The 18,473-nt window shown below is 39.7% G+C and overlaps 1 protein-coding gene across 2 annotated transcripts; it reads right to left on the reverse strand.

The window, feature by feature from the left end:
- Window positions 1–1,041: 1,041 nt before the first annotated feature.
- On the reverse strand, window positions 1,042–8,686 carry LOC127416411 (homeobox protein SIX4-like). 2 transcript variants are annotated; one of them, XM_051655768.1, is made up of 4 exons: window positions 7,817–8,686; window positions 5,078–5,715; window positions 1,983–2,485; window positions 1,042–1,806 (listed from the first exon to the last, which is right to left on the reverse strand). In XM_051655768.1, exons 1-3 carry the CDS (start codon window positions 8,545–8,547, stop codon window positions 1,989–1,991), a joined length of 1,866 nt encoding a protein of 621 aa, XP_051511728.1. In that variant the 5' UTR covers window positions 8,548–8,686; the 3' UTR covers window positions 1,042–1,806; window positions 1,983–1,988. The 2 variants fall into 2 exon arrangements, with proteins under 2 accessions (XP_051511728.1, XP_051511727.1); XM_051655767.1 differs by having other exon boundaries at window positions 1,042–2,485.
- Window positions 8,687–18,473: the final 9,787 nt, after the last annotated feature.

Genomic DNA, 18,473 nt, shown 5'->3' on the forward strand with positions numbered 1-18,473 from the left:
CAATAGTGCTTTCTTACCCTTCAATATTCCAGGAGGCGCCATCTGATACCCGGCAATCAGCTAATCTGGTGCCCTAGGCGACAGGGTCACCTTTGGGCAGGTAACAATAGATTCTTTACCCAATGTGCTTTTTTGTCCTCTCCTTTGTGCAAGTGAGCAAATCCTACCTGGGCGCCATTCATTTAGCGCTGACTCACATGGCCTGGTGAAGACAACTGTGCGTCAAGAGAAGGAAATGTTCCCACGACAGTAAACACACTTGTACAGTCCCAGATCCCACTCTCACACTTACTTATACAATCAAAATATGCATTCTAGACTAAACTCATTAATTTAATTAAATCCGCTGTCAAGATGTGCTAGCATAGAGTGTGTCCTTGAACCTACGCTGTATTCTGTCTAATAAAAATAATATCTGAGCATTCAGTATATCTCTTATCACTCTTTCATAAACTACCAAATGATGACTCTGATTTTACCCTGGAGTCCGATCCAAATGTCTATTCCTGCTAGGTCATGTGAGGAAGTTTCAGGAAATCTAATAAGGATATGTAACTTCTCTTCATATACTCTGCCTTGTTGGATGACCTTTACTTTTGGTAATGACAGGTACCATATGACACTTTAAGAGTGAGTGGGGGTATTCAGCTGCCAGGCTTTGGCAAGCGATCATAGAGGACGCCCCTGGTGAGAACACAAACTTGATCTCCATCGTGCTGCATATGCGTACATCCATGCATTTATAATGTCTGAGATCACAGACAGCTCTCCAGGGGTCCAAGTTGTAGCCTAATCTTCTTAAATGGCGAGTGCCTTGGATATCATTACAACTGACATCACACCTGCCATTGGTTAAAAACACATAGCCATTTTACCTGGTGCTTCCAGTAAGACATGATTAATAGAAAATGATGTCATTCCCTTTACTGATTGAATTATCAGGCTAAGGGCTCTAATGTAAAACACTGGTGTCAGTGGCATAGACAACCCATGGATCATTCATTATATATGTACAAATATAAATATTTAATAGGGTGGAAGGGTTTAGAAAAATAGGATTCTTTCAGGAAGGACTGACGTTTTAAGTTTTCTTGTGATTCTTGCCATATGTGCAGAGCTCATGTTTGGTGTCAGTATATTTCATTTGTCCTTCGAGGATCAGTGAATTCAGCACTGGGCCTTTTCTAATGCTAAAAGAAATGTCAAATGCAAATCTGAAGTACAGATCTCAACATGGCCAAATCATTTTAAGACAGAAAAACAAACACTCACTCACTACTTTAGATGAAGTCTTGCAAACACTGGAGGAAGAAGAGGCTCGTCTAGTTTAGATCTTATTTCTTCCTTGCATGTTGACAGTTTATGAGGAAGGCACAAATGACCAGCTGCTCTAATGGTTAGGATTATACAATTAAAAAGAACAAAGTCCACATTGGGATGCATAGAAAGAGGCATTTAAGTTTAAATCAAACATTCTGTAACATAAAACTCAAAAGTCAAACATAACAAAATAACTTTATCACATTTGTATCATCACACTCAAAGAGTTTAAATAAAAAGACCATCAACAACAAAAACACACATCTGTGCTTTCATAAAATCGTGTTCTAAGAAATAATCAGTGTAAAGCTGCAGTTTCTGAATTTGGATTCAGTGCACATTTGTATTGTGCTTTAATAGGTCTTTCTTTCATACTTTTTTTTTTTTTTAGGTGAGAGTAAAGATGGTGCAGATAAATAATCTTCAAAAGGTCCCTGGTACATTCCCTGGTACATTCTGCAGCCCTCTTAGTGCAAGTTGGGATATCTGAGGACAGAAAGGCACTGTTCATATTTGTTACACCATTAATATCCATTATTAGGGTTCAAATGTTTAAGAAAGATTTGTGCTTATGGGGTCCCTTTTATTAGGCCACAGTGTGGTGCAACAAAACCAGTCCAGCACAAGTGAAATGCAGCTCTTAACTACTAATGACATCATACCACAAGTCAGAGGTCACTGCCATCGTCATCCATTTGTACAGTTTGCAGCTTGGCCAGCTCTTTACCCTCCATATCCAGATCTACACAAACAACCCTGATCGGGCCCTCTCCTACCCTGGCAGGGACCTGCAGGCTGTTGGACAGGGGCAACTGGACATCTTGGGACCTGTAGTCCGAGGACAGGGCTCCATTGTCCCCCTGGAGGCCACGTCTAGCTTGATTCAGAGAGTGGTGGACCTCTGTGCTGGAGAGGGCAGAGGTGACCGTAGCTGTGGCAGTAGGGGGAAGAGAGCTGCCACTGGAGGAAGATGAGCCGAGATTTGAAGAAAGGAAAAGGGAGGCTGTGTAGCCCAGGCTGCTGCCTTGGTCCAGGGGCATTTCAGAAGGATAGGTGTAGCTTCCAGCCACATCCAAAGGCTCCTGCTTGACAGTCTGGGTGTAGAGCAGGGTTTGGCTCGAGTGCTGGGAAGAGTCACTGACCACATTGCCCAAAGGAGTAGAGCCTGTATGGGGATAAAAGTGAGAATTAAACCCAAGTCAATGAACTTCGATGGTTTCTTCTCCATTTCTGGTAAAGATTTAGATATTAGGGAATCAAATTGTGCTGTAACCCCAAACACTTTGGCCAGGCAAATGCCAAGTGAACAACCCCCTCCCAGAATATTCTGGGTTCAATACAAGTGAAGCTCAATTAACAGCAGTAATAATTTTGTTTTGTCCCTTGTTTATTAAAAAAAAAAGCTGTAAAATAAAGGATTAAGAACGGAAGTAAATGGGGCTAGTCCATGAATGCTTAAATAGACACAGTTTCAAATGTACAAGATGTAAACATTATACGTGTTAACATGATTTTATTGTGATAAAATCCCTTTACTAATCTTATTTGTGTAAAGTTATATCCAGTGCCAGGATAACAGGGTTTCGTTGTCATGGCAACACCGTTGAAATATTGGATATAACTTTACATAGATAAGGTTAGTTAAGCGATTTTATCAAACTAAAATCATGTTAACACGTATAATGTTTGTATCATGTGGCTATAATTTTGAAACAGTTGCTGTGTCCGAATGTCCATTTGTCCCTAAAATAGTATGCCAAAGACAGTAAGCCAATGGAGAGGTATTTCCTAATCATCAGTATATATGAAGCAGTAAGCAAAAAATACCTGGATGGATGACCCACTATTTCCAGCAAGATTCTGAAGTGCACATCGACTGGAAACTTTAATATCCCATAAGCCTCGGGAGCCAAGACATCACGTTCAAAACGCTGGATTTAAAAGAACGGCAGAGAAGCACGAGTCGGACAGCTCTTATGAACTCTAAGTGATATCTATACCAAGAAGGTTGTTCATTGCGCTTAAAAAGTGCTTGTTTAAAAAAAAACAGGGCCGATTATTTCCACAGTTGCTGTTATAACATCATATGTTTGGGTCACCGGTCCATTCCCACATCCCTGGTTGAAGTATGTCCAAAATCTATTCATACTACTCACATGCATACCTAAAAGAACGTACTGTTTTACCAGGTGAGAAGTGCATCCTTCATCAAATACAGAAGGCCTTCATATTGTAACAGTATGCGATTCCAGACGCAGGGAATGTGTATTTTAATATTTATGGACTGGCACCATTTATTTCCATTGTAAGTGCCTCATTGTAACCGCAGTTTTTTTTTTTTTTTTTTTTTTTTTTTAATAACTGGGACAAGTCCAATTTTATTTTATTTTATTTATTTTTTTAAATACGAGCTTCACTTGTACTGAGCTCGACTGTTCTCTCTTTCTTTCTCTCGCTCTCTCTTTTGCTCTCTCTTTGTGTTTTTATTTATTTTTGTCTTTCTTTCAGTCAATATGTCATTGTATACCTCTCTTCTTTTCTTCAGAACGTTTCTAGTGAACTGTAAAATGAAACACCTTTTTCATTTTCTGTTTGCGGTTAGACTCGCTATGAAACACGAAGCTTAAGCTCCAGTGAAACTCTAGAATGTGGTTCTTGGCACATGTCTTTGCAGTGACAGCCTCTGGCTTTTGGCCTGACACTTTTCTTCCATTAGACTTGCACAAATGTCTGATAAATAATCACAGAGCCCAGACCCCTCCCATTCTCCCCTTGCTTCATATACTCACTTTCTTAAGCTAGAACCAAACTTTTCTACAGGTTTTCTTTAGCTTCCCCCGGGCATTGCTTTTTGAAGAAGATTGTTGTAAAAGGGGGTCTGGGAACCTGCAACCCTCAGATTTTCCTTTCACAGAACACAGAATCTGACTTGAACATTTTTGCTTGTGAGTTACCTGCTACCTTTTACTTCTAAGACAGAAACAACAGGAAATTGCTATTGTTTCTTTGTATATCTGAGGCACTGGACGACAAACTTGCCGTGTTTTTTCTGAAGACATACTGTATTTTTATTAAATTGCCTTTAAAATTATGGGCAGAAGGAAACAGGGTCTGGGCTAAACAATTTTAATATCTTCTTTTTCTTGCTGGATCGTTTGGGCTCAACTGTTTTCCTTCTAAATCAAAAGTTCAGCCAGGGGTAGGTTTGTTTTTATGTGGCTCGTAAACTGCATATTAAAGGATAAAACAGACGAGTGAGAAAAGAGCAGAACACAGCTAGCCTTGCTGTTATTGATGTGGCCATAAAATATTCATGGAAAGAACCATTAGTGAGTGGTTAGGGCCATGGAGAGGAGGTGGGGACAGTGTTGAGAGGCCTGCATTTGGTATGATCCTCAAGCTAGTTTACCTGAACCCCCACATGCTTCTCACACTCCAGCTGCCCATGACCCACAGTGCTCTCTTGCTAAATCTCTACTCTTTTGCATTGAGCACTGCGGTTACTTTTGGCTAGCTTAACTGCATAAAATGTTCTGTCATAGTATACTCCAAAGTGATGATGTAATTACTCTGGCTTTTATGAGCACAATACAAGTGCATGGACTATTTCAGACATTATAGCTGTTGTACTGTATCTTCCAAGAAATTTGCATGATAAGCAAAAGATCAAGCCTGCCATTTTTAACTAAAGGTGCAAGAAAGTATTATCCCTATCAATACCCAATTTGCCATATAAACCATAAAGAAATACTCCTACCATGAGAAGATGATGTGGAGGATGGAGGCATCATTAAAGGAGGAAGACCCATGGTGGATTCAGTTCCAGGATGATTGACCACACTGTAACTGCTCAGATGATGTGCTCCTGAGGTAGTGGCGGGCATGGAAGGGGCAGAGGCGAAAGAGACCACTGAAGAATTTACTCCATCTTCAGCATTGGAAACTAGAGTTTGCATGCTCTCCAGCTTTCCAGATCCAGTTTCAGAAACCCCCATTGAATAAGATGCATAGGACACAGAGGACCCACCCAACAGCCTCTCCTGGCTGTGATGGGAGACCCTCTGGGGGTCAAAGGTCAAGAAATGGCCACCTGTGGCACAGAGTCCATTCAGGAGAGCATTGTTCCCATGTGACTGAACATAGGCTCCACCGTTGATGTAGTGAGCATTCGAACTTGCAAGGTCACCATTAAAACTCATTCCTGCAGCCGCGTGTGTGGGCATTTTAACATCTCCGATTTGTTGGATGACTGTTGTTCCTCCATCTGAGTAAACTGTAGAGGGGGCTGTTCCATGTACAGCTGAGCTTGAAGAGCCACTGGACAGGGGACGTGGTGACAAGTCCTCCTGGCCTTTACTGGACTCATCTTCAGTGCTGTGATTGCCATCTGACTCACTGAAAGACAAGAACTGGGGTTAAAGAAACAGACCCTTTGTATCCTAATCAGAGAGTTCCTATAGCTCAGTTGGTTGAGCATGGAGATAGCAATGCCAAGATCATGGGTTAGATTCCCAGGGAACACATTGATACAATGTTGAATGGACTGAAAGTCTCTTTGGATAAAAGCATCGGCCAAATGCATAAATGTAATCATGAGACTTTTTCAATTAAGGTGAAGGCATTTTTAGATGTATACTGCATTGTATAACATATGTCCAAACACAATGGCATGATGGGAACACTGTAGCTTGTGAGAGAAAGACAGTAGGCCAGAGCAGAATGTGAAATATATCTATATCTATATCATATATATATATATATATATATATATATATATATATATATATATATATATATATATAGATAGATAGATAGATATTTCACATTCTACTCTGGTGCATATATATATATGCACTCACACGCAGTAAAACATAAGCTTTGGTGTTGAAAATGTGTGTTTGGCATAAGACCTTGTTTTTTTTATCATCCACCTTTCACATTTATTTTGAAATCTGTTCATTTTGATTTCTTTAAGTTATTAATATGATTGAGATCAAAATTCTGAACGATTAGTTTTTCATCCGATTCTTATCTCCCTTTTTCTTTCCAAAAGGATATAACCTATTAATCAGCAAATTAAAAATACTTTGAATTTTCAAAATGGAAACGTGTTACTCATGTAATAAAACGGTACTAGACGGTCCTAAATATTACTTTTAATAATTGAAATCACAAACAGGCAAGTTGAAAAGAAGTCAACATTTAATAACAAACTGTTATTGTAAAAAGACATTTCTGTACATATCTCTGCATCATTTCCAAAGAGATCCAAAGGGGTCAAAAATGAGATAAAAGGATCTGGGCTCTTGGAGGCACAGTGGATCTCTTTACAGACTGTGACAGCTGCGGTGCATCGTCCGGAGTGACTACAGCAGCCAAGGCTATACAAAGACCTACTGACACAAGCCGTTAGTCTTTTCTCATCCATAGAATTCACGCATGGAGATCATGGGCATCTTCGTTCAAACAAAAAGTAGCCTAATTATGTCAGGGTAATGGTATCGCGGCGCAACGCACAGTCCTGACGTATACGGAAAAGTTGGACCTCCCTTATTTACTAGACTTAGGATTTATTATTTATGATAAAAGCAACGCATGGCATTGACATTTGCGGGCGGGGTGGTTACGAGTTATTTCTACCGCAGCTGGAAACTCGGTTTCATTAACGTGCAAGCAGAAGTTTATAATACGGAGCAGTCTCTTATCTGCTTTAAAAATGCCTCAAGCTGTGAAGAAGATTTCGGCTATGTCAGGAGATTGAGTGGAGATTTCTCTGACTGATTATCAGGGTGTGACAGTGGGTTTAAAATCCATAAACAAACATAAACAATGGCTATGGTAATGTAAAGGCTGATTATATCCAAGGTAAACTGAGGATCTCTATGGGTTGTGTTTAAAAGCAACTAAATGCCTGTTAAAATGTTTGCTAGGTCTTTGTTTTTGCTCATCAGTTCCAGTTAATTCCATATCTCACATCTTCAAAACAATCTGCCCATTTATGGAATGTGTCTACAGTTTTTGGTTCCCAGAAAGTTCAGGGGAACGTTAGATTTGGGTTTAAAATAAATAAATAAATAAATGAATGAATAACCATTAGCCAAGTTTCTGTGAGTTTCCTAGGTTGTCGCACAGAATAATAATAATAATAATAAATAAATAAATACTGCGACGTTCTGAGAACGTTAGTTTACGGTTCTAAAAAAATTGGTTACAATTAGGAATTGGTTACCACAAAAATAACCAAACGTTAACGTTAGGGGAACGTTCTGTTTATGCTGGGTACAGTCTCCATTCTCCAAAACTACTCTTCATATGAGCGCTTAAGCTTCGTGTTTCAAAACATTGGTGAAACGTGTCCTCCACTCTGTCTTGCGCACACGGTCGGATCCCTTTGCACTCCAATATATTTTTTCAAGCCAATTCCCAAACGGGTGAAGATGATTATACCCTACTGAAATAAAACTTGACATGTCAATGTATGCTGTGCATTTCCTACCTTTTTGACTGCGCCTCGGATGGATTTCGGTCTCTCTGTCGCCTGTTTTTGAACCAGTTGCTGACCTGAGTCAAAGAAAGTCCTGTGATTTTGGCGAGATTGCGTTTCTCGGCTGGAGATGGGTACCGGTTCCGTTTATACATATCCTTCAGCGCATTCCTAGACCTCTCTTTGAAACAATACACGGTCTCTTCTCCGTCCCATATAGTCCGAGGCAGAGGATATTTCCTGCGTAAGCGATACTTGTCCACGGCACCCAGCGGTCTGCCCCGCGCCTTCTCCGCTTCGGTGTAACGCGCCTTGTACCACATTTCCTGCAGAGACGGGTGATTTGACGGACTGAAACTGTGGTTCTCCAAAATGCAGTAGAGCTCATGGAAGCGGGCCTGGTGGAAAGCGACTATCGCTTGCGCTTTCAGGATGCTCTCGTTGCCCCGCAGCAGGTCACTCTGCGGCAGTGACCAGAGGAACCTGGCCAGGCGCTCCACGTTCCCACCCTGCAGCAGCGCTTCGCAGACGCACGCCACCTGCTCGGGAGAGAAGGCCAGTGAGGACGATGTGCAGTCCAAAAGTTCGGAACGGACCGCATCGATGGCTAAAGTTGCATTCTCCATGGACAACTCCGCGAGGTCCAGCACTGACAGCTTGACACTCCCACGATTCTCCAGTGCCCTTGCGCTCTCCCTTTTGGTCTCATCGGCACTAATGACCTCGCTCGAGGAAGAAGACATTTTTAACGCGTCCTGATAAGTCACTCCTCTGAGTTGCAGGCAGCACAACAGGCGATCGGGTTTCGCCCCTCCATCCAAGCACGATCAAGTATCTGGCCGCTGTGTGGTGTGGATAAGATCTTGCATCTCAGTCCCACTACAAGTTTAACTCCACAGACCACGTTGGAAGGGAGTCCAAGTCCTGAGCGCGTTTTGATTCGCCGCCCCGGCTTTGCGGGGAGGAGCGAGCGAGATGTGAAGACAAAGGTTTGCGCTGGCAATGTCCATCAAGCATGGAGATAGAACGCGGTTATCTGCGCAAGGTAAGCGCAGCAGCATGCAGGCATCACTACGTTCACACGTACACAACAATAAGCACAATCAGTATAAGGTAAGTCAATTGGCGCGTTTGTAATTTACAAAATAGTTGCTCCCTTAGTTTGCGTAATCACATCTCAGTAGTGCTTGTCAGTAATTGCTACGAGTCCAAAACATTGCTTCTCCAGTAGACTTATTGGCAATTCAATCTCTGAGCCAATGCATATTGACAGAAGTCCTTGTGTGTGTGTGTGTGTGTGTGTGTGTGTGTGTGTGTGTGTGTGTGTGTGTGTGTGTGTGTTCACATAGACAATTTCAGTGTCAGCTCAAAGAGTTTTCCTCTTCACCTGTATTAAAGCAATATGAATAATGCAGTCTGTAAAAGCTAATTAGAAATCCATTGTTGTTGTGCAAGAAGCGGATGCTTTTTGAATCCTAAATGTTGCACTGTACCCCTTCCAGCTGTTTATCTGTCCGTCCATTTGTCAGACTGGCACTGACACTTTGCCTCCTGATTGCACTCTTGTTTTTCCCAGTTTGTCTTGCTGTTTACTGGAAACTACAGGGTCTGTATGGGAGCCAACAACCGCAACAGCTGACAGGAGGCTCTAGAAGCTCCTCACAAAAGCAGAGGGGAGTTTGACATGATTGCATCCCTAAAATTAAACCCAGAACAAACAGAATACCTGGCAGCCGTTCTGTGTATGACCGTGCATTCACATGCTCTGTGGTATGAGGGTGGTATGAAGGTACCTGAATTTATACTGGCCTATCCATATAGGGGCCCATGTCCTGGGGTACAATAGTAAACTATGTCTGGGATCTACTGCGCTATATCTGGAATGGACTATGCAGTGAGAAGTGCAGCCATGAACCTGTTATGACACTTTACAAAAATCAGAAGAAGATCTCTGTGTAACCTTAAAGGGATAGTTCACCCACACCTATCATATCGCTTCTGAAGATATTGATTTAACCACTGGAATCTTATGGATTACTTCTATGCTGACTTATGTGATTTTCGGAGCTTCAACATTTTGGCACCCATTCACTCTGACTGTATTTACCAAAAGAGCTGAGAACTTCCTCTAAAAATCTTCATTTGTGTTCAGCAGATGAAAGAAAGTCATACACATCTGGGATGGCATGTGGGGGAGTAAATGATGAGAAAATGTACATTTATGGGTGAACTATCCCTTTAAAGAAACAATTGCAGTTTGTCAGTTTTTACAGTGTACACACACAATCAAATGCATTTTTATGATTCATGTTTTACTTCTTGTTTTACTTGCTGCTTCACAATTTAAAATGTTCAATTCCTGCTGTTACTCTCTGTACAATGGCTGCTTGGGTGGTTTATATAGATTTTCTTGCATGAAGTCCATGTTTAAGAATTGGATGAAAGTTTGTCATAGGGGGCAGGGAGCTGGCTTAAAGAATTCCCTGCTAATTCAAATCCTTAATATACCTGGAGCTTCAGCAGATGATCCAAAACACATGTGAGCAAATCCAACACACTGCTTCGGTCAATGGGACAAACAGACCAAACAGAGAGATACAGAGAAAATAAAAGATAATTTCTCTGAAATTGTATATTTATTCCACCAAAACTCATCGGGGGTACAGATAAATATTAATTACTTTATGTGACCAATCTTGATCAAGATTGATCCCAAATTTATCTAAAAGATGGACACTGTCCGCTGTCTGTTCCATTGCTTTTGGCATCTCCACATGTCCAACACTACAGCCATGAATGAATCCTTTGTGGGATTGCAAATGCACAGAAGCAACCCACCCTAACCCCTTTGCAACCTCCACCCTTCCCTCCATATGTTCCTAATGCATCTGAACCTGTGGCCTGGGGGCTACCACTAAGCACCTGCCCCTGCCCAGCTACAATGAAGGCTATTCTTTATGAAGGACGGGCAAGCCATAACAGAACAAGACAGGAGGGAATAGGGTATACGTCCTTTCACAGCACAGGTCTCTAAAAGTGATGGTCTATGAGAGTGTCTGTGTGCATTTGTGTGAGTGAGTGTTTTTGTCTGTGTGCTTTGTGCATCTGTTTGCATGTGTTTGTGCATGTCTTTCTTTGGCTTTTCCTCCATGTCTGGTTTTACCTGTCTTACAAAGGAGATTTTTTCAGTTTGTTCGCACAGTGCACATAGAGCTGTTATCTTTGAGATCAATGCTTGCTAAGCGTATAGGGTAAAATGTCCTTGATTTGACTGCAATGCTGAGTTTAGGATAGAATGTAAGCAAAACGAGCCAGCGCAATAATTTTTTATACATTCTGACAGGAGTTTGGCACCGCGTCCTTGCGCATGCTTGTCTTTAAAAATGATAAATTTTACTTGCTTTTCACAGTTTGAATAGAGTTCCGTTTCCTCGCTTTACCAGTTGCGAGAAATGATCTCATCATAGCTGTTAGTTTAAGATTGAGTGTCCTGATTGTCTCTGAAGGTTTAATGACAATGCCAGGGTGAACAGACGCATGTGGTTGGTGGATATTTTGCCTCCATGAATAAGTGGGTGAGCATGTGTGTGTGTGTGTGTGTGTGTGTGTGTGTGTGTGTGTGTGTGTGTGTGTGTGCGCATCTGTGTAGTCAGGACCTATTCAATGGGCAATTCTGACAGACAGGGAAATAAACAGGAAATTCAAACACCAACAGAGTAAACACACTTATTTAAGGTGAGGCACCCCACTGAGGAAGTTCGCGTCAGCACTAAAGACTAATGCTCTGCTCATTATCTCTTAACTGAGATATAGACACTTCCTTCATCGAACACTTTTTCTTGTTGTCAAGGTGATGACCTTTTTTAAATTGCTGTCAATCCCTAATAATATATTAAAATCTGCTCAGCTTCCCTTGTGTAGGTGTTAAATTCCTGCCCCTTTAATTGACTTCAAAAGAATTAGGAGACTTGTCAAATGCTGCAGGCAAACTCTTCCAGCGCATACCAGTCAGATTAATGCCCTGACCTCAAGTACCGTGCTTGTACTGCACGCATATGTGTTTAATCTACTTGTCACTCTGCTGAAGGAAAAAAACTGACTTCAACCCTCTAAGATTGATTGACAAGTGGAACAAACCATAGCCTTGAAGAATGTGCTTTTTGTAAGGAAAGGTGTGAAGTTAGTCAATGAAAGGGAAAATCAAAGTAATCATTCCTAATGTCTAGTGTCTGCCATTTTAATACCACCAACAGATACATGAAAGTCGTTAAGATTGCACCTTTGGGCATTGGAAACAAAGCTAAAAGCATGATAGAAATCTTTTTTGCTCAAACATATAACTTGACACATTTACTGCAAGTTTTGGGCAGATGGAGGTCTTAAAAGATATCAAAGGTTCACTGGTGTAAAATGTGAACTGTTTTAATTTATCAACAGAAAATTATTTCCCAAATTCACAATTTTTTAATCATTTACAGTTCAGAAGTTATTTATTAAGGGATGTTAAAATAAAAGAAACAAAAAGAGCAATTATTACATCGAGTCACTATATTGTCGACACATACCATAAAATGAACTCAACAAAAAGTTTCGGTTATTTGAATCCTTGAAGGACATTTAAAAGACACCCAGAGTAAAATAATTTTTCTTTGGGAGGATAAATTAAAAATAAAAATCAGTCAATGACTGGGGGCAAATTTGTGGGGAAAATAAGGCTCATTATAGTCATAATCTATTTGTTGGCACTAAATTAAAAATATATTGGTACAAAGTGATTCGAATACAATTTTAAAGATTGAGAGAAAAGATATTGGAAACATACCAAATGGAGAAAGTAACATTTAAAATTAGAAACCAAAGTTTGGAATGTAAACAGAGATGGGAATTGCTCAAAAAATGCATACTATAACATGGTTAGATTACTGTTTTCTATATGATCTTTGAAATTAATTGGTTAAAGATGAGATGAGATGTGAGGATGTGATGCTTACTTCAACTGAAATTATATATAGCTTGTAAATGAATAATCGTATGTCTATATATGGGATTAGCTTAAAAAATATTAATATATAAAAAACAACTTAATTAAATATTGAAATTAATTTGTTGCTGATAAAACAATTATATTGACATACATTTAATGTCATTAAATTCATCCAAATATTTCTTGGCAATAAATAAAGCTAAAATATTAAGATCAAAATTATTATACTATAATATATATTGTTGTGTCTGTGTCATCTGTGATGACTGTGCAGTATTTTGTATTGCCAACAAACCATTAATTCCCAGGCCCATTTGTCCAGGGTGTGTCTTAACCTTGTGTACTGTCAACAACAGAGGACGGTTCATCATACACATCAGACACACACACACGCACACACACACACACGCACACACACACACTCCTACTGCACAGCAATTTTATAAGTTTACTACCAAATGAATCTATATATACAATGGCGGCCAAAAGTTTGGAATAATGTACAGATTTTGCACTTATGGAAAGAAATTGGTACTTTTATTCACGAAAGTGGCATTCAGCTGATCACAATGTATAGTCAGGACATGAATAATGTGAAATATTACTATTACAGTTTGAAACTACTTCAAAGAGTTCTCATCAAAAAATCCTCAACGTGCAGCAATGACAGTTTTGCAGATCCTTGGCATTCTAGATGTCAGTTTGTCCAGATACTCAGGTGACATTTCACCCCACGCTTCCTGTAACACTTGCCAGAGATGTGGCTGTCTTGTCGGGCACTTCTTATGCACCTTACAGTCAAGCTGATCCCACAAAAGCTCAATGGGGTTAAGATCCATAACACTCTTTTCCAATTATCTGTTGTCCAATGTCTGTGTTTCTTTGCCCACTCTAACCTTTTCCTTTTGTTTTCTGTTTCAAAAGTGGCTTTTTCTTTGCAATTCTTCCCATGAGGCCTGCACCCCTGAGTCTTCTCTTTACTGTTGTACATGAAACTGGTGTTGAGCGGGTAGAATTCAATGAAGATGTCAGCTGAGGACATGTGAGGCGTCTATTTCTCAAACTAGAGACTCTGATGTACTTATCCTCTTGTTTAGTTGTACATCTGGCCTTCCACATCTCTTTCTGCCCTTGTTAGAGCCAGTTGTCCTTTGTCTTTGAAGACTGTAGTGTACACCTTTGTATGAAATCTTTTTGGCAGTTTCAAGCATTGTACAGCCTTCATTCCTCAAAACAATGATTGACTGATGAGTTTCTAGAGAAAGCTGTTTCTTTTTTTGCCATTTTTGACCTAATATTGGCCTTAAGACATGCCAGTCTATTGTATACAGTGGCAACTCAATGACAGACACAAAGACAATGTTAAGCTTCATTTAACAAACCAAACAGCTTTCAGCTGTGTTTGATATAATGGAAAGTGATTTTCTAGTACCAAATTAGCAATTTAGCATGATTACTCAAGGATAAGGTGTTGGAGTGATGGCTGCTGGAAATGGGGCCTGTCTAGATTTGATAAAAAATTATTTTTTCAAATAGTGATGGTGCTGTTTTTTACATCAGTAATGTCCTGACTATACCTTGTGATCAGTTGAATGCCACTTTGGTGAATTAAAATACCAATTTCCTTCCAAAACAGCAAAATCTGTACATTATTCCAAACTTCTGGCCACCAGTGTATGTAAATATAGACACTAATTCACTACACCAACAACCCTGTTTTTTTTATTTTTCTCAACAATTTTAAACTCTGACCTCTACTTCCTATACTTCACTACTCATCTTTTCAAAAAAGCGACTGATTAAATGCAGCTGTCTGTTATTACAATGACCATTTGTCCATGGGTGGATAGACCTGTAAAGTTTATTAAGTAATGGCCCCACCGCCATAAACACACACACACACAAACACACACACAAACAGGCTCTGTGTCAATACACTCACAATGTGGATAAAGTCCTCTCTGAGGTTTTGTTGTTTTTTATAATTACTTTCCAAATAAGTCATAGTGTTGCTCAGTGAGGGAGCTTAACCATGTGGGGGGACATTGTCTCAGGCTGTGTTTGCGAATCTAATGCTTTGCTGACATCCAGGCTTTAAAAGATAGATGAATGACAGAAAGATAAAGTGTTGATGATGGAAAAGAACAAAGAAAATGTGAATAATCAATGCATATTACCCACTTCAGTATATGGAAATACTCTCTCACCTTCCATACTGTATATTGATTAGGCATATCCACAGAAAAGCCATCAAGCATCTGATAAGCTCATACAGTAGTTTTCCTTTCAGCCCAATAAATGTGGGAAGTGTCTTGTCTTATCAGCGTTTGACTATATCTTTCTCCATGAGCTTGCAGTGTTTGCATAGGGGTTCCTGCGGAGAGCTTGCAGGTGTGAAGTCTGCTCTGTCAGGGTTTTAGCTCTTGGCAGAGTTGTCCCCCTCTGCCGTATTGTTTATATACACCTCCCTCTGGCATCGTTCCACCTTTCATAGGTATTTAATCCTTCATATTCCAGTCAAACATGTCATTATCAAACATTATTGCTTATAGAAATGCTTGAGAAAATGTGTTTTTCTTGGCCTTCATCTCTCTTCTCTTCTGAAGACAGTCATGCTAACATAAAATAAGTCAACATTTGAACATGGAATTGTTTACTGAAAAGCAAATTAAGCCTCCTATTAAGACTTTTTTCATTATATGAGAAGTATATATGATGTAAGAAGATAGCAATAATATGAAAGTGAATGGTGACTGAGGCTAACGTTTTGCCTAACATCTTCTTTTGGGTTTCACGGACAAAAGAAAGTATATGGGTTTGGAACAATATGAGGGTGAACTATCCCTTTAAACAGACGTAAGACACATCAATCCAAAGAGCCTTAAACAAAATAATAATGTGCATTTCAGGTTGATAATTTCTTTGTAGCTATGGATGACAAACTTATTTGGCTTGCCTCGGTCAGCGATTCAGTGATCAAACCCACATTAAAAGGTAGTTATGGATGACTGTCTACTCCCCATGAAGATGAATACTCTTCATCAGTCTGCTAAATGTTTACATAAACAAAACAGGCATGCTGTTTGACATGACCTCCTGTGGTGATAATATTGACTAAAGGGGAGTTCTGCTTAATTTATTCCTCAGAGGACCTTTGGTTTGGGAACTATGTGCATCTGTGGACTAGGTTTTTGATTTATATGAGATGCTTTTTGTGACATGAAAATGCAGACATTATCTCCCAAAGCCTTTCAAAATGGTCTCTGCTTCCTTTTTTTTTTAATTTATTTTTTTTATTTATTTTTTGCAGTACCTTTGTAAATAACCATTGTACATAAATATTTTTTAGACCAACAAAGCAAAATTGGCTCAACCAATGGCTTAAGTTTGGGGCATGGCTACCTGTTTGTCCAATTAGCCATTAGTGGTGCTTGCTATGGCAAGCATGGTATAAGCAAAATTCCTTAGACTTTCATAAAATTGCAACTCGAGCCAGATATAGGGACCGGAATATCATAGAGACTTGGGGGTAGACTCTTCTGACATGGATCAGTAAGCAACCTCCCAGAAAACCCTTATAACCACCTAGCAGTGATCTAGCAACCTGATCAAAGCAATCTAGCAACTACATAACAACGTTCTAAAAACACTAAGAACACCTTATCAACATCATCAATTCCCAGGCAAACATCCACAACACTACAGCTTAGTAGTGGTGACAAAGTCCCTTTCAAGGCAAGTCAGTCCACTCTGCTGCCATCTTGGGAATGCTTACAGGCAGCTACTGTATTTTCTATGGATATAAGTGGCATAAAATTACAGCTAAAATTAATTTTAGCTGTAATTTTATGCCAAATAGTGATTGAAGCATTTAACAGATAATGCAGACAACCCCAAACAAACTCATGAGCAGACATGAAACACACCTAACTGTACTGTTCATAACCTCACAGACATCAATTGTATTCAGGTTTATTTGGAAAATTCCTTTTTTTATAGTGTTGTTTTCAGGGTTGTATGTGTACTCTGCACTTTGCAATATTCTCATATCATGATCAATATTATTCTCCAGAAGAATGAGAAATAGTCATTAGAGAACTGGAGAGTGAGTGCTCTCTTGCCATCAATATTGGCCATTATCTCTGCCTTTTCTCCTCTAGCCCCCCCCCCCCCCCCCTCTCTCTCTCACCCTCAGAGAGAGACCCTCACACTCACGTACACTTGCTCACTCTCTTTTCTTTAGTAAGGAATGAGGGACCATGTTTTTTTGTTTTCTGTCAAGCTTTTTATAAGCCAGCTGAGGGGGACCTACACCGGTTCATCATAAATCACCCAGCGTATTAAAGTATGAATATGGAACTTGAACTAGATGTGGCCAGGACAGCTGTTATTATTCAGCTCTCTGTTTATTCTACAGGGACAATGCTTGTCCTTCGAACAATCACAGAGGAAGTAGCTTGTGGTTAAGTTTTTGCTTAATCAGGTCGGTTATGAACACACCTGTACCTCATAAATTAGCACCAGGAGTAATGTCTATAAAAGTGATGTTGTCAGAGAGATTTTCCTTAGAGGAATCCAATTTGATTTATTTTTAATGCCTAGTTTTATGTTTTAACTTTAATATACTGAAGCAGAGATACGTTGTGTTGTTGATTATAAATACAAATAAAGATACGAGTAATACATACACTGGTGGCCAAAAGTTTGGAATAATGTACAGATTTTGCTGTTTCGGAAGGAAATTTATATTTTAATTCACCAAAGTGGCATTCAACTGATCACAAAATATAGTCAGGTCATTACTGATGTAAAAAACAGCACCATCACCAATTTGAAAAAAGTCATTTTTGATCAAACCTTGACAGGCCCCATTTCCAGCAGCCATCATTCTAACACCATATCCTTGAGTAATCATGCTAAATTGCTAATTTGGTACTAGAAAATCACTTGCCATTATATCAAACACAGCTGAAAGCTATTTGGTTCATTAAATGAAGGTTAACATTGTCTTTGTGCAATAGACTGGCATGTCTTAAAATCAATATTAGGTCAAAAATGGCACAAAATAAAAAAACAGCTTTCTCTAGAAACTCGTCAGCCAATAATTTTTTTGAGGAATGAAGGCTATACAATGCTTGAAACTGCTAAAAAACCGAAGATTTCATACAAAGGTGTACACTACAGTCTTCAAAGACAAAGGACAACTGGCACTAACAAGGACAGAAAGAGATGTGGAAGGCCAGATGTACAACTAAACAAGAGGATAAGTAAATCAGCGTCTCTAGTTTGAGAAATAGACGCCTCACATGTCCTCAGCTGACAGCTTCATTGAATTCTACCCGCTCAACACCAGTTTCATGTACAACAGTAAAGAGAAGACTCAGGGGTGCAGGCCTTATGGGAAGAATTACAAAGAAAAAGCCACTTTTGAAACAGAAAACAAAAAGAAAAGGTTAGAGTGGGCAAAGAAACACAGACATTGGACAACAGATAATTGGAAAAGAGTGTTATGGATCTTAACTCCATTGAGCTTTTGTGGGATCAGCTTGACTGTAAGTTGTGTGAGAAGTACCCGACAAGACAGCCACATCTATGGCAAGTGTTACAGGAAGCATGGGGTGAAATGTCACCTGAGTATCTGGACAAACAGACAGCTAGAATGCCAAAGATCTGCAAAGCTGTCAT

The sequence above is a fragment of the Myxocyprinus asiaticus genome, chromosome 25 (assembly GCF_019703515.2).
Source record: "Myxocyprinus asiaticus isolate MX2 ecotype Aquarium Trade chromosome 25, UBuf_Myxa_2, whole genome shotgun sequence".
NCBI lineage: Eukaryota > Metazoa > Chordata > Actinopteri > Cypriniformes > Catostomidae > Myxocyprinus > Myxocyprinus asiaticus.